Source organism: Dipodomys merriami, unplaced genomic scaffold (genome assembly GCF_024711535.1).
Source record: "Dipodomys merriami isolate MVZ:Mamm:240054 unplaced genomic scaffold, mDipMer1.0.p SCAF_15, whole genome shotgun sequence".
NCBI classification, from domain to species: Eukaryota; Metazoa; Chordata; class Mammalia; order Rodentia; family Heteromyidae; genus Dipodomys; species Dipodomys merriami.
In genome coordinates this window covers 21,649,630-21,672,280 of record NW_027202826.1, presented here as the reverse complement: position 1 = coordinate 21,672,280, position 22,651 = coordinate 21,649,630, and the positions used below count along the sequence as shown (strand labels likewise).

At 39.7% G+C, this 22,651-nt stretch overlaps 1 protein-coding gene across 2 annotated transcripts in view; it reads left to right on the top strand.

Moving 5' to 3' along the window:
* The first annotated feature begins 22,038 nt into the window (after positions 1-22,038).
* Positions 22,039-22,651, top strand: part of Ppa2 (inorganic pyrophosphatase 2) — a 53,417-nt gene continuing 52,804 nt past the window's right edge. For both annotated transcript variants that reach the window (XM_070022384.1, XM_070022383.1), the window contains exon 1: positions 22,039-22,211. In XM_070022384.1, the coding sequence (XP_069878485.1) occupies positions 22,040-22,211 (172 nt within the window). In that variant the 5' untranslated portion in view covers position 22,039. The remainder of the gene's footprint in view (positions 22,212-22,651) is intronic.

Genomic DNA, 22,651 nt, shown 5'->3' with positions numbered 1-22,651 from the left:
CATGCAAGCTGTTTAAGAAATACAGAACTACTATAATAAATGGATTTTTTTATCTTGGAAAAAGTCCTGGAATTTGGTAGAGAAGAGCATCTCTCAAAGGTTGTGATGTATGAGTTGCTGAGACATGGTGGGAGAAGAATTTGAATCAGAAGGTATATATAACAGATAGGGGTGAATATGGCTCAGAGCACAAGGATTGAGCTGAGGTCACTCACCTGAGCTGAGTAAGGGTGAGTGGGGTGAGCGGCAGAGTATATGTCTGAGTTTTCTGTATTCCAGTGTGACCAAATGACCTAGATACACGTGTCTACATTCTAGTCACACGTTTACAGCGAACACATTCACCCACAAGCAAATGTGAAAATGTGTTACCTTTTGACAGTTCCCTAATACATTGATCTCAGTGGAATAGGGAGGGGCTGGGAACGTGGCTCAGTGGTACAGTGCTGGCATGAAGCACTGGGTTCTATTCCTCAGTACCTCATAAACAGAAAAAGCTGTTAGTGGCACTGTGGCTCAAGTGATAGAGTGCTAGCCTTGAACAAAAGAAGCTCAGGGACAGTGCCCAGGCCCTGAGTTCAAGCCCCAGGACTGGTAAAAATAAAAAGCCTGGGAGAACTCATTCTGTTGTTCTAATAGCTTCATTATTTTTTATTAATTCCCTAATAGAACTAAGATATATTTATGAATATATACATTTATATTATAAATATATTATATATATATTAGTATCTATACTTATAAATATTTATATACAAACATGTTTATAAATATATGTAATTTTTTTCAGGCAAGGGAAAGGTTTATTTTTGAGCTGCAGGCACCTCTGATCAAGTTGAAAGCCCATACAGCAGGGATTAAAAAAAAGCTGTAATATTTATATATGTATAATATGTACACATGTATAACTAATATTATTATATAAATATAATGGCATCTATGTAAATATTAAAATAATACTGAAAGTCTTTCAGAACTACTGCTGTGGTATGAATCTGAAATGCCCCCCAAAGGCTGAGATGTTGGGAGTTTGACAGGCGATGTGTTGTGGATCCTGAGGTTCTGACCTAATCCATGAATTAATCCTTTGATGGATCCATCACAGGATGGCATTATTGGGAAGTTGTGGAAAGAAGGTATGGCATAGTTGGAGGAAGTAGGTCACTGCAGATGTCCTGGAAAGTGGTTTCCTGTCCCCAGCTCCTCCTCTCTTTTCTGTTTCCTGGCTGCCATGTGGTGAGTGGCTCTGTTCCACTCTTCCCTTCCACCATGATGCTCTACTTCTCCATAGGCCCAGAAACAGAGGAAGACACAAAATAAGTTGTTTCCTTAGGTAATCTGTCACAGAAACAAAAAGCTGACTAACACAATGGTCTTTTATTCAGTCAGTGAGTGAAGCAGACATTGCTGTTCACTCAATTTTTTTTTTTAGTATTTACAGAATTTTTTTTTTAATTTTACTATAAAGGTGATGTACAGAGGAGTTAGAGTTACATAAGTCAGGTAATGAGTACATTTCTTTGAACAGTGTCTCCCTCTCCCTCATTCTCCATTTTTCCCCTCCAGACTTCCCTCCCTTCAAAGTTGTATAGTTCATTTCCAACATAGTGACGTGTTCACTCAATTTTTATCTATGGTTTTACCCCCCAGGCCATATTTCAGCAGCAGAACCCTTATTTTGTTGCGGGCATCCTTGAATTGGCAAACCAATGCTAATTATTCCCTCTTTTTCCAGTCTGTCTTGCAACGAAGTCCTGGCAGATTGGACCTCAGTGGTAGTCTGCTAGAGTGAGGGGCAAGGTATGGATTCTGGAAAGCTTTTGTTGCTCCAATTAAAGGGGCAGGCAGAAGGACCTCAATCTTCCCCTTTCCTCCAGATTTGATTATAGGGAGGGCCTTTACATATCTGTGCCACAAATCAACAGTTGTAACCATCCAGCTTTATAGTTGCTATTGTTAGGATAAAGACTTACCTTTTTAAAAAATTTTTTTGTTTTAAATTTTTTTGTCATGGGACCTGAACTCTGGGCCTGGGCACTGTCCCTCAGCTCTTCAGCTCAAGGCTAGTGCTCTACCACTTGAGCCACAGCGCCACTTCTGGCTTTTCTTATATGGTGCTGAGGAATCGAACCCAGGGCCTCAGGCATGCAAGGCAAGCACACTACCACTGAGCCACCTTCACAGCCCCAAGACTTACCTTTTTTAAGCCATGGTTAGAAAGCTTGTAGACATATTTCTGAGAGATTTGACAGATAGAACATGGTACGCACATGAAGCCACAGTTCTGTTTGCTCATCTCCCTGACATTTCTTAAGCCAGTGTGTTCAGTTTTTCCAGCACAAAACATGATTTATCTCTGCTAGAAATAAAAACATCTGGTTCAGAGAAATTTTGAATGGATACCTTAACTGTACAGTATCTGCAAGGTAAAAGGAGCCTCTAATCTATCAAAGCTTTATGTTTCTTGGAAGAGGTAAAAAGTATTTCCATGTAAGAAGTTTATATAAGTTGAAAAAATATTAATGTTGAGACATTCAAATTCATTTTAGTGGAAACAGGGAACAAATGAGTCCTTATTCATTATTAGAAAAAGCACTGGACACTAAATCCAGGAGTTTTACTCTTGGGTATGACAAAAATAAGTTTCATGACAATACAGTTGACATAATCTCTCTAGGTCCCAATTTCCTCATCAGTAAACTTTAAGGAAAAGCTGGCCATTAATGCTATACACAAGGTATTTTTAAGCTCTCATTTATGCCCGTGGGAGTATTTCATTATCATGTGCCCTCTCAATGTATCCCTGCCCATGTGACTTGTTTTGGTCAATGAGATAGATGAGAAGCAGTGTCACTTTGGGGTAAAGTGTGTAGAGCACAGTGGGGTTTTCTATTGCTTTGTTTCCTTCATCCATGGGATCCAGAAAGATTTCAGCCAGTGGATGTGCCATTAGAATGAGTAGTGAACATGGATTTCTAGAGCAGAGCACCCTGATATTCCATCATGTGATTAGAGAATGAAATGAGTCTTTGTTGCTTGAAATTACTAAGATTTGATGCCTTTTTATTTTACTATTGCAGTATTTAGACTACACTTACAAATTCAGAGGGCAAACTATATAATACCTACATCTTTTTAAGATCCAGCATTATGTAATTTCAGAATTATAAGACCCAGCATACTATTAGATTGCAAAGTTCTTAATTCCAAAACAGAAATAACATCTCTTGAATAATGTGAATAAATTGGGTTGAAGAAGGTAAGAGTATAATCTTGGCAGGAAAAAAATCTTAGACTAGAATAGTGGTGGTAGGGATAAAGAAAGGTTGATGAACTCAAGCTATGCTATACAAGTTGAAGGCACAGTGATTACAACTGGTTTGATGGATGTAGGTAAGCAAAAAGAGAAATGAATGACACATTCCAAGTTTTCAGCCTGAATGGAAGAAATTTAGTGTTGTGTGCTACTATAAGAAGAATAACAAGAGGAAGTATGGGTTGTTAAGAATTTTGTTCAAGATACAGAAATGGTTATGATGCTTGTAAGCTGTCCAAGGGAATTGTGGGGCTTTGGAGTGATCAATTTAGAGCCATTATTTAGATTTTAGATTTAAAAACTAGGGGTCATTATACTATACACAGTATATAAAGCTATAGATTGAGGATTTAATCAAGGAAAACAATATACCCAGAAAAAAAGGAACAAGTATCTCTGAAGATCTCTAAGTCTAGAAAATGGCTTAGAGGAAAACCTAGCAAATAAACTACTACTTTTTAAAAAAAATTTTATTGTGAAAATACTGTACAGAGGGGTGACAATTACATGGGCAAGATAGTGTGTACATTTCTTATCAAGCATTGTAGCCTCTTCCTTTGTTTCCCCTTCCCATCCCTTCCCAGCCTTCCCCTGACCCCTCACCCAATCCTCCCCGCCCCCCCAACTACTACTTTTGAGTAGAAGAAAAGCAGTAGAATTTTATTCCAATGAACTCTGGAAGCAAGCTTTTTCCAAAATGAAGGGTTCATCAAATAAAATAGAAATAAAATGTAAGGTTCTATTTGTCATTTTCAACATATGGGAGTTTGAATTCAGGACTTTTCACAGGCTGTGGCTCAAGTGGTAGAGTGCTAGCCTGGAGCTGAAGGGCTCAGCACCCATGACCAGAGTTCAGGCCCCACGACCGGACCCCCCCCCCCCCAAAAAAAAAGAGTCTCATCGACTTTCCTGCCCAGGCTGGCTTTGAACTATGATCCTCAGATCTCAGCCTCCTGAGTAGCTGGGATTACAGGCATGAGCCACCCATGCCTGGCCTTTTTTCCTTCTTTCAAGGCATCTAGGAACAACTCTCTATCACCTTTCTTTATTCTAATTTATCCGAGGAATCTGAGATTTTACCAATCATTTCAAGTGGTTTTATGCACACTTCCACTTTGAGAATTCATGTGAGTATTCACCTTGACTCCAATATCTCTACTTCATTTCATCCTGTCTAATATTCCTTTGAGTTCCCAAACATCAGGTCAAGTCATTCTTCCGACTAAAAGAAATTTGATCTCACTGCCTGTAGAAGGAAACCTAAGTATTCCTTAGGTCTCAATCAGATTGTTGAATTCTTAATTATTTACTGTTCTAGTCATTGATTGCTGAATGACAAATCATACCCCTGTACCCCAAAACTTAGATGCTTGAAACAATGATTACCATTAGACTAACACTGATAGTTTTTGTGAGATAGGCATTTTGGAAAGTCTCAGTCACCTGGGAAGTTCAAATTCAGGGCTCTCATATAGTTGTTTGTAAATATTGATTGGATCTGGAGCAGCAAGTAGCTGGACCAGCCATTAGTTGACCAGGGAGCTTCTTTTCCTCATTGACTCAGAGCCTCTCCCTTTGATGTCTAGTTTAGGCTTCCTTTGCAGCCCAGAACCTGGAAGTCAAATGTTTTGTGTGTCTCCAAAAGTGGGGGTGTCTCATGAGAACCAGGCAGAAACTGGACCATGTTTGACCATGGCCTCTGTGGCAAGTGTCACTTCCAGGAAGAGCAGAACACATACTCAGAATCCAAAGGAGGCTACGTAGATTCTCCTTCCTCAATAGGAAGAATACCCAAATCTTTCTAAAGTTCTTACAAAAAGGAAGGAATTGCCATGGCTACCATTGACAAATGTAATCTGATTCCCAATCCCATTATACACTCTACATTCTATTTTTAGGATGGATTTTGTTCAAGCAGCTTCTTATAAATGAAATTGCCTTCCCCATCCCAGTGCAATCCTATACATCCTTCCAGCCCTACTTTAAATGTCACTTCTTCTGTGACATTTCTCTCTTGTCTCCTGAGAACAGCCACTTCCTCCTGCCTCTGAAATCACCTCTCAACATACTTCTTCCATATGAAGGAAGCTCCTTATATTCTGTGACCTCGGATGATGAGCTCCTAAAGCTATTTGCTGCTGAAGCCCTCATGACTAGCAAAATGTTTGTCGTTAAGAGAATCAGGTATCAGTATAAGATTATGTAATCAGCTCACCCAATTATGGAGAAAGATGTGGGTAAGAACAGAAGCATTTTTTCTTATTATTAGTACTTTCTTGCAAAAAGAGAGTACAGACATGGAAACAAAAGGAAGAATCAGAGGATATTATTTCCTCAAAGATGAGGTCATTAATGCATCTGTAAGATGGCCATAAAGCCAGCTTTGAGTGCTCCCTATTCAACTATAAATTGCTCACCGTGGCCCTGCTATCTTGTAGCTGTATTTTTATATCCACTGATGTGCTTCCTGAAAGCAACCATTTCTGTTAATGCACTGGACCAAGCAACAGCATAATAACCCTGTCAGCAAACAATGGATGGGAGCTCAGGCCTGGGAGGAGGTAAACCTCCTAATGTTTTTATCCTCTTGACTGAAGTAATGTTAGCAATGACATATGATCAGACTTGGGCCCTTGTCTCAGCAATAATGAATCATCCATTACGAGATTTTCAAGGTTGTCGGGAGGAAATTGATCTTAGGAAGGGGGAACATTTTTGCTAGTGCAGGAGATGGCCTGGCTATGAGCAAAACCAGCCACATAAGCAAGAAAAAGTGCCATTGGAATCTCTGAAAACTATTTAATAACTCCAGGGTCTATATTGGATCATTGGGTTCAATTTCCAATTGTATATGATCTTTCAGAATTCATTTAACAATTACTCAGCAGAACAGCAACTTGGGCCAAAACAGCTGGAAGATGAAATGAACTATGCTCATTTTCAAGGGAGAATTTAGATGATTTCTGTTTTTGCCTTCTCGCTAATTTCTCCTAGCTTTATGTCTTCAAATGAGTACTAAACTGATATTTAGCTTCTAAATATTAGATAGGACTGCAGGTCTTAATTTGGTACTGAGAAATTGTCAAGTTCATTATAAGTATCAATAATTAACATTTATTAAAGAAGAAAAATTATTATGGTTGAAGACTTAAATGTGTCTGTTATAATGCCATCTTTTATATGCATGATTATATATTACGGGTTTCTAAAAGATAGTCATCAAATCATCCTGGAAACTCAAATTAAAATAAATGATCCTGTGTTCCTTCATTCCCTAGACATTTTGTCATTTCACTTGGTTTTATTTTATGAAGAAAACCTGTTTTTTTGGTGGAGCTCAATGCATTGAGATCAAGTAGCTGTTTGTGCTTTTTGAGCTTATAGGTCAGAAACTGAAGCTACAAATGACTGGGAGAAAAAGCATTCTTTGAATACGTGCAGTAAGAACTCATGTAAATCACTTGTAGTGAGAAGCAGTTCTTCTGGTTTGACTGAGTTTGAAAAATGTACTGTCTTCTGAACTAATTATAGACTTTAACTTCACTAATTCTGAGAATTCCCTATTGATGTCAAATTAACTACTTAGCCGCCTCCTGACTCAGTTTCTTCACCTTTCAAGGCTCAGCTTCAGATTGATCTTAACATTTCATAGAGGTATATTGCTGTTCCTCTAGGGAATACTATTAAATTCAAAATTATGGTATCCATGGTAACTATAACTAGGTCAGACTGCACTTAGAGGAACAGTCTGAACTTAGAGAATCTCTATCCATTCCCAACCATCCTCTTGTGCCTGCAATGTCCATTGAACACAGCTTTTCAAGAAAAGGGCCGAGTACCCTGTAGGAGAGATTTATGATTTATTTGTAATCTGCACACTCATAAAAACTTCGTGCAAGTTGTATAATGTATGGTGTGGATTTTCGCCAGTCCCAGGGCTTAAACCCAGGGCCTAGGCGCTGTCCCTGAGCTTTGTTATTCTAAGCTAGTGCTCTACTATTTGATCCACAGCTCCATTTCTGGCTATTTGGTTGTTAATTGGAGATAAGAGTCTCATCAGGCTTCCCTTCCCTGGCTGGCTTTGAACTTCTGCCCTCAGATCTCAGTATATTGAGTAGCTAGTGCTATAGCATGAGCTACTGGCTTCCAGCAACAACCAAAGAATTCTATAAAAGGAATTGGGGTGGCTTGGAGACATCTGTTGGTTATAGTCAATCCTACCTCCAGATATTGTTTTCTGAATTAATAAATATTCATAGTTCCCTTCCACTCACCATTCCAATATCTTTATCTTACAGTCTGTTACACGATCTTTTTATAAAAATCAATTATATGTGCACCTATAGTTTCATATGTGCACCTATAGTTTTACATGTGCACAAAATTGGGCAAAGATAATACTGCACAGTGGAACTTAGCAGTTACTAAGTTCTAGAGCAATCATTACAACATTGGCATGAAGGGTTCTATTTATTGAGCATCTAGCGTGTGTCGTGCCACTTAATTATTCTTCAGGTTCTATGAACAAGCTTGAGGCCTATATTTGTATTATTATTGTTTAACAAGACTGAAACTGAAATAATAGCTTCACTGTCGATTACCTGGTAGAGAATAGAAATGAAGAACCAGCTCAAGTAGGTCCAGCCTAAAACTCAATGCCCTTTTCTTCATAAAAAGGATTTCAATTTATCTTTCTATTATCTTTATGTGGTAGATTCAAAAAGAAAATAATGCCTGATTATGAGAGCAACTGACTTGTTGAGCTAGGTTTTCAGCTTTAACCTATATGCTTGGCATTTAGGTAAGTGCCAAGTTTATTTTAAAGTATAAATATCTTCAAAAAGTCTAAGTGGTTGCAAAACATCATCCGGCAGGTTGGTTGCCAGCCTAGAACTGTAAAAGTAGACTCTTGATATATAAAATATTATTTCTCCCTTGCACATTGATAATCTAGAGAGAAATGTTTCATTCATGCTCATAAGCAATGGCATAATTTGGCTAGACTCCTGGAGGCAAAGGACTCACTTGGAGTGTAATCTTTGCATGGCTACTTTCTTTCTCCTGTGGAAAAAAACATAGGTAGATTAAAAATAATCTGGAGCAGAGATAAACAAAAGCAAGTATGCATCTGGTTTTATTTTATTTGATTTGATTATCACTTTGTTATAAACAAGATGTGCACAATGTTTGAAGTAATTGTCTGAGACTCTCAGAATTGAGATTTTTTAAAAGTTTGTTTTGCAGAAGATTAGGCAGATAAAAAAGAAAGATTTTGAAACAGGAAATAATAAAAGGAGGTTTTGTGAAACCATCAAAAGCAAGAGAAGAGATCACACCTGAGATGCTCTGAAATGAGACCAGGTCCACCTCAAAATAAAAGAGTATGCAAAGAAATTCCATTAGCAAACTGCTAACAGGATGCTGTGTGATCAAATCTCAAGCAGAAGATGGGATAGTAGCTTAATCTGTTGCCAAGGAGAGAAGCTGGGTTTAAATCTAAAGAATCTTGATCCTTCAGTAGCTAACTTTATGAGAGAAACATTTAGCATATTATTTTTTTGTCAGTTGTGGGGCTTGAACTCTGATCTTGGGCGCTGTCCCTGCACTCTTCAGCTCAAAGTTAGTACTCTACCACTGAGCCACAGCACCACTTCCGGTTTTCTAGTGGTTTATTGGAGATAAGAGTCTCATGGACTTTCATGCCCAGCCTAGATCTGAACCGCAATCCTCAGATCTCACAGTTTTGAGCCACCAGCACCCAGCTTAGTATATAATTATTATGAGATCTATCAATGTGTCTCAGGGAACAGAAGAGAGGTGGAGTGCTCAGGAGTAGACAGAATGAATGGTGTGCGTGTGCAAATGAGGATCACAATTTAAAAAGTGTCACAAAAAGCCATATGTAATGATAGCCTATTGACAAGGTGAATTGTCCAACATGTATCTATGCACCTGATTATCACTTCTACAGATGCATTTGGATTTTAGTTTTAATCAGTCATTATGTCCTTTAAGTCATTCATTCTGAAGGAAAGCAAAGCAAAACAAGAAGATACCCAAGTCAGTTAAAATATTTGTCCAGTGCTGTTGTTTTCCATATACAAGAATATTTGCTCCTGACAAGAATAGATAATTGCTTCTCAGAATTCTGACCTCATTGGTGATTGCCAAAATGACTTCAGCTAGTGAAGACACACAGAATAATCTGTGTTGATGCTGACCTTGGTGACATTTACTCAGTGTTGTGACAGATTCTGTCCAAAGCAAATTGGATCCAGATCATACAAAGTTTTGGCTTTTCATCATTTTTCATAAATTAAGCCTCTAACAATGTTTGCAAACGTCACACTGCACTGGGATGTATTAGAAGCATGCAATTTACTCAAATTATACCTAATCCAGTCTCTTACCTCATCGCTCCCTACTGTCCTTCATGCATCAGAAAGCAAGACAACCAGTCTCTTTGAAGTAGATTGATTCAGTGTTTCCTCCGCTGATAAGCATCAATTCACATAAAAATGCAACTCAGTGCTAATAAAGAAGGGAAAGGTAATCTCCTTCATATTATTCAAGCATTCCCAAGACTTATGCATGTATAGTTCAAAGTGACTTAACTACTCTTGCTAACTTTTCTTTTTTCTAGCACCTCTAGCCTATCTCCATAACAAGTCTGAAGGTTTCCTTAAATTGCCTTTCTCTCTAATGTTTTCTGTAAGTAACTTGAAGAATATGTTGCAATTGTAATATTATTTGTACTAAAACACATCTTTGTTTGGAATTTTAGTGTTTCATCTATTTATTAAGGATTGACTGGGGTAAATTTACTTCAATAACTATCTGAAGGGACAGAAGAGACAAGACAGAAGAGGAGGGAGAGAGAGAGAGAAGAGGAGAAAGAGAATCTTTTTTTCTGCCTGCTTTCTATAAACTGTTAAAAACGTAGACTTGTTTTCATTATAAACTAGATTTGTTTCTAGTTATTTAGAAGTAGAGATACCTATTAGGAAAAGCTTTGTAACTTTAGATGAATGAATTTTTTTAGTTATATTTTAAGACCAGATTTAGTGGCACATACCTGTAATCCCATCCAGGGGCTTGAACTCAATCTGGGAGCTGTCTCTGAACCCCTTTTTGCTCAAGGCTAGCACTCTGCACTTGTGCCACAGCCCCACTTCTAGCTTTTTAATTGGAGATACGAGTCTCATGGACTTTCCTGGCCTTGATCCTGAGATCCTCAGATCTCAGCCTTCTAAGTAGCAAGCAAGCATAGGCCACCAGCACCTGGCTGAGAGAGAAACTTTACAGACACAATGCAGACGTCAGCAACAGCAGCACAATTCATCATCCTAGCAAATATATGGAAGGTTTTAAACATAGGTAGCAAGATATTTGTCTTGGTCCTTTGAAGAACTTTGGATTAGCCTTTCACAAAGGGAACAAAGACCAGTAAATGCTAGCACTCTTAATCTACCCTATCTCCGTGTGGCTCTATGTTCCTGCCAACCTGCAGTGTGTTCCTCCTGCTTGTGGAGAAAACACTTTATATGGTATTGTAAATGCTCGCATTACATGGCCCATTCATGCTTTCTTGTAGAAGCAGATGTTTAGTGGGCTTGTGGTAATAAAGGAAATGAATTACTAAAACTTGTTAATCTGGCTTCTCTAAGATATCTTTATTCTGTTCATGTTTTGTAGATGACCTAACTTACCATGTCTGAATGAGAGTCAATTTATATTGTTTCTTCTGTCATTGAAATATTTCACTTGTGATGAAAACTCTAGAAAAATATGACTTATGGTCAGTAACATTTCCTTTCAGAATATTGCACAGAGAGTTTATTAGTACTTTCTCTTCTCCTTGAAATAATCTTACACTATCCCATCCTGGAGAGGTGAAAATCTCTATTGAGAACACAGATACAACCTTAATATGCCATAAATAAATCGAGAATGCGTGACAAATGAGGGTGGTTTAAATGTTGCATGATTTCCAAAATTTATGTTACATTTATTTTTAGTTAATAGAGGACAATAAAAATAATTCAAAGTAATAGAGACAATAGGATGTTTTAATGCATGTGTATTGTTTAATGTTCAATCCAAGTTAAACATTTCAATCTCTTTTGGCATCTCTTTACAGTTGAAAGAAGAGCCATGAAATCCTTCCTTCTAGCTGGGTAAGTAATATACTACATTATTATGATCTGACACTACCCTCCTGTATAACAGACACCAGGACTTTTTTCTCATATCACTCATATCCAACTGTAACTTAGCATTCATTGACCAGCCTTTCTCTCCTTTTCCCTCCTGTTCCCTCCTCAGTCTCTGGAAGTCACTATTCTACTCTCCATTTCTACGAGATCAACTTTTTCCATTTTGCATGACTGAAATGAGGTTCTTGTCAGAATGTTTTTTTTTCAGTACCAGGTTAGCCTCCCTTTTGTACTACAATTTATAAATGTCTCTATTATTTGAGTTTATTCCAAGCAATACTTATAAAAGGCATATAATCAAAAAATTACCCAAAGATATAAAGTAAAAATCATGGGATAAATAATAAGCTGAGAAGAATTAGCCCAGGGAGTAAAGAGAATTCGTATTTTTACCAATGTCTTGATGAAAAGAGTTCAAAGAAACTGATAAGAGCTACCACACCTCAATAATAAAATATGGGCAAAGGTTATGAACAGATGTTCACAGAAGAGGAAATGCAAATGTTCTTTCTGCATCAATGTGCTGTTTTTTAAAATGTAGCATCATATTCACTATCCTGATTAAAAAAATACTTACTTTTTCCTGTAATTCCTGGGAGTTTGTGGAGAAAGAAGTTGCTATTGAATGCTAAGAGAATACTCATTAGAAAACCGCCTAAGAAACCGCTGGGTTGGGGTGCAATTGGTCACCCTTGAAAGTTATTTTCAAAAGAACAAATGCCTTAAGTCCAATTTCACAGGATTAAAAAGACAATTGTGTGCAATAAATGAAAGATGGAACCAACGCCATTAATCCAAGAAGCTAGTCAATGAAAGAGAGTGAAACATGGCATTATCTAAAAGGGGGAAAATGGTTATTAACTCATCCATGTGTCTAACATATACTGGCTATTGATCCTGTTTTGATTACTTGGCCTTTCTGCATGCCATTTTGCTTTTATGTAAGAACCATCAATGTAATTCACATTGAAGGATTCTGTTATTTTGAAAACTTTGACTTTTAAAAATTATACATATTAGTGGTGTGCCATATCATGTGTAGATACATGCAGATATTGTTTAATATTGATTTCAGGGTGAGTGTGTCTATGTCTTCAAATGTTTGTCATTTTATTGTGGTGAAAACATTCAAAGAAAAGTCCTTTCCTTTAGCTTTTTTTTCCCCAAGAGAACTGTTCACTGAAAACTGATCATTGAAGGTTGAGCACTAGGATTACAGGCTGTTAATTTTTGTTGTTTATTTTCCTTCATGCTGTTCCAGTTATATTTATTATGGTCCTTATGTTTTAGAAAAACATATTGATATGTTTGTACCTGATGTAGATACTTGATGTTGATATTTGTATTTGATATTGATTTTTCAAAGTTGCCTTTGAGAAATCACCATCACAGTTGCCCTCACACCATTTGGGGTTAGAATCTTCCTCCCAAACGAAGGAATTAATATGAGAAAATGGGTCTGAATGGTGAAACTCTCGAGTCAAAGTGGGAGGACACAAGACTTGACAAATGTCAAGAAACATGTGAGCAAAAAAAAAAAAAAGAAACGTGAGCAAATATTGATTACAAGTACAAGTTCTTTCTGCCTCTATTTTAATGTCATACAGAACAGCACTGTTTAAAAATCTTGGTCTGCCTACCTAGTAAATAATAATAGTGTATTTGTGGATAAAGAAGAGGGAATTCCAATTTGATTTTTCCATTGGATGTGTGATGTAAATATTTGTTCATTATTAGTGATACATGCATGGATCTGTGTGTTTTCTGTATTTTCGTTATAAAAAGAGAATGGGTTATTGAAGCAAATAATGCATAATAAATGAAATCTATTATCAAATGATGCAAGGATCTTTGAAGGCATAATTTCTTTGTATATGATCAGCAGATTTCTAGACATCCAGATTTTATTGAGATTTGTACCTGGTAGGAATAAGAAGCATGAGATTGTCATTTAAAATAAGACATAAGAAGGTTGACTGATAAACACAGAAATATGAAAAAAAGTACCAGTATAGAGAAGTAGACAATGTTTAACTTGATTACCCAAGAAGACTACCGAATAGGTTAGGGTGCCCTTGGATGGAAGCAACAGAAATGAGCATAAACAATACAGATAATTATTGGTTCAATTGGCCAGTGTATCTAAATATAAATTTGAATAGATTTGATTCTTAAACTGCAACAACAAAAACCAAACCAAGGAGCAAATTTCTTTCCCTTCCTCAAATCTGGCCTCCAGGGGGAGTCAGCTCAGTTTCCTTCTTCTGTTGGCTCCCCCTTGTGGTGTCAAGATAGTTAACAAATTCTCAAATGTTTTCATTGCATGGGGAACTCTTGGAAGTAGTGGGGAGGATCTTTTCCTTAAAAGCCCATAACTCAGCCAGGGCCTTTGTACCAAGACATTCTTAAGCAGTGGAAAGAACAGAGGCCTGAAATTCCTTACACAAGAACAAAACAGCTTTTTTTTTTTAAAGGTCAACTTTTTTTATTTGTTCATTTCTTGCATTTGAAGTACTCTTCCATGACATCCTTGGCCTAAGACTCTTTGCCATAGTCCTTAACAACTACACAACTGCAACCAACCACTTTACGGGATTTTCCCTCTCGATCAATTTTGTAGAGACCTACCCACGCGCCAATTTTTTGTTATCATCGACCTTAATAAGGTTGATTTGGTGCTCAGCACAAAGTGCCTCCACCAACTTGACATACATAGGCTCATTGCAGTTGGACGCAAGCACAAAAGGTATGCTTAGCACAATTTTAGTATATATGTTGCCAAAGCGAACACCAAAATAGCTCTATCTTCATAAATACTAGCAAATATATCATATCACTTGAACTCAGGGCCTTTTTCCCTGGCTCTTAATTGCCTTGCTTGCTCAGAGGTATCAGTGTTGAGCCACACCTTCAATTTGGTTTTTTGCTAGTAAAATGGAGATGGATGTTCGCTGGCTGTTTCACTCAAGATTGAAACACTACCACTTGAGCCACAACTCCACTTTCAGCATTTTTTTTTTGTGGTTAATTGGAGATAAGACTCTTACAGACATTCCTGTCTGGGCTGATTTGGAATGGCAATCCTCAGACCTCAGTCTTTTGAGTAGGTAGGATTACAGCCATGAGCCACCAGCACCCAGCAAAAATATTACTTTTAAACAAGGAAAATTCCTCAGCTGCCAAATCTTCAATCCTTCTGATCACAAACATCAACTTAAATTATGGATTATTACTTTGCATTATTAGGGGAGGAGGTGCCCTGAAATTATTTTTTGGTGTGGTCATAAGGTCTGATATGAATTAAGTTTGTCCAATTTCCTTGCCATAGATTATATAAAATTTACTTCAAGGAATTGCCTTTGGAACCTAGAGTTCTTTTGAATCCAGTACTCAGAATATATATCAAAAAATATAGAAATTCTATAGTTAAATCATTAAAAACAAAATTAATTCCCACTGCTCAAGGCCTAAAGGGAAAAATCTAGAAAATAGGCAGAGGAAATGGATTGTCTCATTAGATTTTGTACAGGACCTATCATTATTAATTTAGTAGCTCTACTCTTGAATTGGATTAAAGTATTACCAAGACTATAATATTTGTGATATTACAAGAAATTTATAATGTCATCTGAAGCTAAAATTTCTTAATATTATATTAACTTAGAAGCAGCAATAATACTTAATCAAGCAAAACTTTCTGTTTTTCTCATATCATTTAGCAATATGTAATTAAATCAAATGTGATTCTTGTATGATAGATAAATTTTATTAAGTCAAATATAGTAAGCAGCCAGAAAGACTGAAATCTTAATATCAGATATATTCTACAAATCATTGGCACAGAGTTAAAACCAACCTGATTGTTCTCTTCTTTTTTTGTGTCTTAGGACATTTGTTTATTTTCACTTAGATAAGATTTGTCTTAAAAGAATTTCTACATGCTAACAACTCCCCAAACCCTACTTTTCCCCCTCTCAGTCAGAGAATTAAACTAATTTCTCATCTTTCAATCCCCAATGATGTTTTTTTCTATTGGCCATGAGTCTGTTTCTTGGGCCATTTGTTTCAGTGAAAGTTGGAACACAAATCTGTCCTAAGAGAAGGGAAAAGGTTTCTGCAAAGATGGGTCTTGCACTTGCTCTGTGTGTGTGTGTGTGTGTGTGTGTGTGTGTGTGTGTGTGTGTGTGTGTGTGTGTGTGTGTGTGTGTGTGTGTGTGTGTGTGTGTGAGTTATAGGGCTTGATCTCAGGGCCTGGGCTCTGTCCCTGAGTCTCTTTGTGCTCAAGGCTAGTGCTCTACCACTTGAGCCACAGTGCCACTTACAGTTTTTGAGTAATTCTTTGAGGATAAGAGTCTCATGCGGACTTTTCAGCCTTAGCTGGCTTTGAACCATGATCTTTAGATCTTAGCCTCCTGAGTAGCTAGGATTACAGGCGTGAGCCACAGGTGCCCTGCTTCCATTTGATTCTTTTTTTCTCATTATTTAGAGAATACTTTATTAGTTTCTGTAATCAAACCCATGTAGATAAGACCTTACATACTTAATACAGTGCATTTACCCTTGTACAAATGGAAAAAAATTAAGCTTAACATTTCTAGACTGCATTTGATTCTTTAATGATGTCTTTTTTCAGATTTTTTTATTATTATGAAAATACTGTACAGAGGGGTTACAATTACATGGGCAAGATAATGAGTACATTTCTTATCAAGCATTGTAGCCTCCTCCTTTGTTTCCCCTTCCCTTCCCATCCTCTCCCCACCTCCCCGCCCAACCCTCCTCTTCCCCCCACCAAAGTTCGTTTTCGACATAACGACTTGTAGGAATCCAATGCATTAATATAATTGCTTTTTACTTTTTTTGTTTGCTTTGTCTTTCATTATTATAATATATATACATATACATGTATATTGCCTATCCTGGGGCTTGTGAACTATGGGCCTTGGCACTGTCCTTAAGCTTCTTTTGCTCAAGGCTAGCATTCTACCACTTGAGCCACAGGGCCACTTCCAGCTTTTTCTGTTTATGTCGTACTGAAGAATCGAACCCAGGGTTCCATGCATGCTAGGCAAGCACTCTATCACTTAGCCACATTCCCAGCCCATTATTTTTTCTTATCCAGATCTTCTTAACCACTCACACACAAGTACTTCTAAGGGGAAAGACGGGATATATGCCTCTAACAACGACCAGGCTTGATTGCAATTCTGAGGTAGAATATAGGGGATGGGCAAACTTGTATTTTAAAAGATCTCATCTTTCTTTTCTAGATCAAATGTAGCTTTTATGAAAGGAGGCAACAAATTCTCTCATGGTTTCAGTAGTGCCTTTGACATGTGTCTGAAATAAGAATGGCATATAATTATTTTATCACTGTCCAGTTATTGTACAGTTTTCTAACTATCTACTCCTGCTATTGCAAAATCACAGGAGACCTATTGCTAGTTATAGTTACTTAATGCCTAAAAATACAAATGTATCATTAGATCACAAAATTTTTCTCTAGATTTCTAAATATATTTCAATATGATTAGTTTCTTCTTTAGTTGTATATTTTAATTTATGCACTTATAAATGTTTCTTTTTTTCCTTTGGTGGTACCAGAGTTTGAACTTAGGGCTATGCTTTCTAGATAGGTGCCCTACCACTTGAGCCAGGCTTCTGACCCCGTTTACAAACAATTATTTTAAGAAGGATTGGATAGGCTTAATAAGGTTACTAACGGGGGGGGGGGGGGTACACCGAATGAAAATGGCCAATAAGCTCTAAAGTAGTTGTTCTCAAAGTGATTGGACATAACTTTCCCTTTAAAAAATACCTAAGAAATTCATATAGCCTATAACCATTTTAGGGCATACAATTTTAGCAGCATTTATTGTGTAGCCATGACAGTGTATAACCACCACTTCCCTTTGCTTTCTAATCACTTTCGTTACCCTCTGACCTGGAAGTAATCATCCCCCATTTCTCCTTGCCCCTTGGCAACAGCTCCTCTGCTGTCCATCTGCGTGGATGTGCCTACTCTGGATGGTTCACATGAAAGGAATCATGAATTAATTCAGCCAGACCCTTTGTGTCTGGCTTCTTTCACTTAGGCTAATGCTTTTGATGCTCATCCAACTTGCAAATTGTGTTATACCTGCATCCTTTTTTATGGTCAGATTATATGGCTAGGTGATATTGTGTGTATACATCACAATTCCCACTGCTCATGGATTAAGGTAACAACCCTGGAGTCTTCAATGAGAGTCTCAGGGAGAGGCCATGAATTACAAATATAGTAAAATGCTGGTCCCCCACCCCTGCTCGCCAATCCATGGAAACTTCTTTATTCACTTCACAAAGTGCCTCTCACTCCCCAAATAGCTGCCATTCATATTTGATCAAGCTGGCTACAGGAAATCACAAAGTCACATGGCAAAGATTTCCTGTCTCCTACCTCCAAATGGACACACACTTCAAAAAATTATCTTGACATCAATCTTTTGGTTACTTTGTGGTTAGGGAACAGGGTAAAGTAAGGCATTTAGACAGCTTGGATTCTGTGTTTACATCTGAACTTTAGGCACAGATTTCTAGAATACATCAGCCCAGACCTGTTCAAGTGATGGCTTGTTCTGATTGATCAAGCAGCCAGTGTGAACACAAGCCACAGTGGCTTTTGCTGAGTAGGTGATTGCAAACTGCTTTCAAACAAATCAATGTTCAGAATTGATCTAAGGTCAGAAAAGAACTTTAAAACAATATCACTTTCGGCATAGGGCAAACTTTATAGTTTGCTACTGGATCTTTTAAAGACTGAGCCATCAAAATGGTTTTAGGGATTCATCATTTTGTCTGTCAAAAGTTTCAGACACATGGGAATTTTCTTTTTCACTTGGACCTCACATGTACTTTCTTTAAATACAGTACTCAGAGCTTGGTACTAAAGTTTAAGTTGAGTTATCTTTTCAAACATACAATAAAAAAAGCCTTGCTGAAATATCATATAGGAATGGAATTGGTAGATCTATGCAATGTATGAAATACAAAGAGAAAGTGATTATCAGTGAAATACTGATTCATTCAGAAACTCATCCTATTTACATTTTAAAAAGCCCTGAGATGGAGAACTAAAGATTGCTGCTCTTGAATTAAAAAAATTTTGAGATTTTATATTAAGGGTTCAGAAACCTTTTCCAAAAAAAAATGAGCTGTGAGAATGTAGGCTTTGTTCATTAAGCTAGTGGAGGTGTGGGCAGCCAAAAAAGGGTCTAAACTCTCAATAAGGTGAAATTAGACATTGGCTTTGAAATAAATCCAGACCAAATAGCTCCAGTGTAATAACCAGTGGGGTGAAAGCCTACCCCATGCTGACATCATCGCCCTGGCAGCCTATTGCTTGGAGGGGGTGGGGTGTCAAGAAGCTGGCCTCACCACTCCGCTGGCCATCACTGGAGGGGGGGAAGGCATTGAGGCTGCCCCACGGGGGCAGTCTGTCAAGAAGTATCAAGAAGTGGTTGGACAGTGGGCGACTTGAGTGGCTGTTGAAACTCTTAGAGCCATTGGAGTGGGGGAGGGGTGCAGCCTATATATAGGCTGTGTATTCTGAGTGGATGGGGGGGGGGGTTCCGTAGAGAGAGATGGTGGGGAGAGACAGCAAGAGGCAACTATCTGAGCAGGGCAGGCCTGTAGAGAGGCCTGCAGCCTGTGGAGAGGCCACTATTGGAGCAGAGCAGGGCAGGCCTGTGGAGAGGCCTGCAAAGAGACCTATAGAGAGGCCCAGGGAGAGGCCTGTGGAAATTGGAGAGGCCTGCAGAGAAGGAGGAAGAAAGGAAAAGGAAAAGCCTCCCCCTTTGGAGGTTTGGAGCTTTCAGAGGTCTGGGGTTTGGAGGTTTGCAGACCAACTAATAAAGGTCAGGGCTGCCCATTGGTGACTTGGAGGTCTGGTGGTTGAGACCATTCTTGGTTCTGGGTAGCTAACCTAAGACACAGTAGTCGCAGGTCCCCTCTCTGGTGTAAATAGTGTAAATAAAATCCTCTTGTTACCTTTAACCATGCTTCGATGGATTGTTTTGGTCTCAGGTCATAAAACCAGTAATATAACGAATAGTGCACTTGTCAGTGTTTCTGAAAAGGTGACCATCTCCATGGGATGGCCACAGGGGACCAGATCATCTTACATAGGATGCTTAATGGTTTGCAGCCAGGTGCAAACTCATATCTCTATGGGTTTCTTCAAATCAGAATGAACATAATGCGTCCATTACTTATGAGGTTAGTTTAGTGCTGTCAGAGCTGATGAAAGCCACTACATATAGGTCTTGGAATTATGTGCTAGACTTTCCCATGAATCAGTATGTGAGTTAGGATAAAGGCAATGGTGTTCATTTGAGGAATAATGCTTTGAGAAAATTTGTCTTTTCACTATTTTTCTATATAAAGCCATTGCTTCTAATGTCCTGAAGCCATTTGTCTAAGAATCAGATGCAAGCTGGGCACTGGTGGCTCACCCCTGTAATCCTAGCTGCTCAGAAGGCTGAGATCATGGTTCAAAGCCAGCCTGGGTACAAAAGTCTGTGAGCCTCTTATCTCCAATAAACCACTCAGAAAACCAGAAGTGGTGCTGTGGCTCAAGTGGTAGAGCGCTAGCTTTGAGCTGAAGAGCTGAGGGACAGTGACCAGGCCCAGAATTCAAGCCCAACTACTGACAAAAATAAATAAATAAATAAATAAATAAATAAATAAATAAATAAAAATAAATCAGATGCAGAGAAAGTTTGATTTTATGTTTCTTAAACACTAGACCACTGGCTATGAACTCACAACTTCTCAGTAGGAATTTGCCTTCCTGAAACATGTGATCTTCAAAGATCTTTTTTTAACATAAATAATACAATTATACACCACTGTGATGTACTGTGATGTATGCACAAAAGCAATGTTTTCACAATTTATTAGAGCATTTGCCTTGTCATTTAGCCTAGTCAACTTGACACATCATAAAGCCACCCATGTTGACAAAAATATCTTAGGCCATACATCCTTAGTTCATGCTTGTAATTCTAGTTGACTTAGAAGGCTAATCTCCAGAGGATTATGATTGGAAGCTAATCTAGGTTAAAAAATCTGTTAGGGTCCATCTCCAAATTAACCAGTCCACAACAGGGTTGGGGGTGCAGGTGGCTCCAGTGATAAAGCCATCCAGGAAAGTGCAAGGCCCTGAGTTAAATCCTACTATGAATAATAATAACTATTACTATGAATACTTATTACTAGTTGTTATTATTATTATTATTGGAACTACAATTGAAGTAGAGAGTCTGAGTGGTTAGTGACTCCTTCAAGAGTCAGACCCTGGTGGAACCTGGAAGGACCAGGCTTCTAATGTTAACTGTCACTATCTAATTATCTCAAGGAATACATGCCCAATCAAGGTACCCCAGTGGGGTCTGTTCACCTCTGGAGTAGAAACCTCTAGAGTTCTACAAATGTGTCTGTAGTATTCTAGACGTTCCTTGACGAAGCTAGTATACAGTAAGGAAATGCCATTTGTGGCACACTGCCCCTTGCTGCCTAACACCATTTGCCTCTCTGTAGTAAGTGTGCTTTATGGCTCCAATTGTTAGAGTGGCCCATAACCACCCCAGATAAAGGACACTCATTGTGGCCACTACCTTAAGCACTGTCCAAGAGGATATAAGAAAACTAGTTCATGCAATGTGGGGAACGTCATCTTTAAATATTCAAGGGCCATATTAGGAGGAGGTGGCATTTGGAAGGTCATGTCAAGGTCAAAGTTTCATAAGAAGGCCTACTTATATTGATGGTTGTACACAGTTTTCTCCTGTGTTGGACATGATTTAGTCCACAGTAGTGCCTGGCATAGAGTGACCACATAATAATAACATAATAATAGTGTTGAGATGGTAAATATTGATGGGGTAAATGAATGAGCAAGTGAATGACAGTTCTTCAGGGATGGTAGGCTTGTCTCGTGCATCATTGTTTTGTGTCTGTTTTGAGGTACTGGTGTTTGAGCTGACCAGAGTCACATTGGCTAGGCAGGTGTACTATAACTTGGAGCCATGCTGCCATAAATGGTGTGTGTGTGTGTGTGTGTGTGACTCCTGGGGATTGAACTACTGGCACTGTCTCTTACCTTTTTGCTCAAGGCCCGCACTGCACCACCTGAGCCACAGCTCTACTTCAAGGCTTTTTGAGAGTTAACTGAAGATAAGCTCATCGACTTTCCTGCATTGGTTCGCTTTGAGCCTTGATCCACGAATCTCAGCCCTCCCAAGTAGCCAGGATTACAGGCAGGAGCCAGTGGTGCCGGGTTTTCTTCTCCCTTGGGGCGAGAGTCCCGGGGAGTCCTTGAACTCCAGGCCGGGCGCGCGAGGCAAGCCACACGGGCAGGCAGACGCAGTAACGCCTCCGGACGGCAGGGGGCGCGCGCGCGCGGCCGGCCCCGCTCCTCCCTCCCCGGCCACGTTGCGGCGCGCCGGTCCGGCCCGCAGTCTACGCCATGCGCGCGCTGCGCTCGCTGCTGCGCTCGGGCCGGGGGTGGCGCGCGGGGCCCGCGGCCGCCTGCCCGACGCGGGGCGCGAGCTCGGGCGGCGGGGCGCGCCGCGCCATGGCCGGGTTCGGCACGGAGGAGCGCGGCCGGCCCCACACGCTGGACTACCGCCTCTTCTTCAGTAAGTTGCTGGCGGGGTGTGCCGCGGGGAGGCGCGCCGGGCCGGGGACCCGGGAGGGCACCCGGGGTCCCGGCGCCGCCCCGCGCGGGCCCGCGTCCTCCGCGCGGCCCGGGCCGCCTTCCCGCACGCGGGGGGCCCGCGACCCGCAAACGGGGGGCGTGGGGGGCACATCAGAACACCCCTCCCCCGACGGAGGGCCGGGGACCCCGCACCGAGCCAACCGCCTGCGGGGCGCGCGAGGCCTCGCACACCCCACCCGGGGCCGCACCGGGACCCCCGCAGCCCCCCACAACCCTCCACACCCGGCCTGTGCCCCGGGGTCACACCCCTGCGCCCTAACCCTCCACACCCTACCCCACCATCTCACCCGGCCTGCAGCCTGGGGCCACACCGAATCCCCCCCACAACTCCACCCCGGCCCACAGCCTGGGGTCACACTC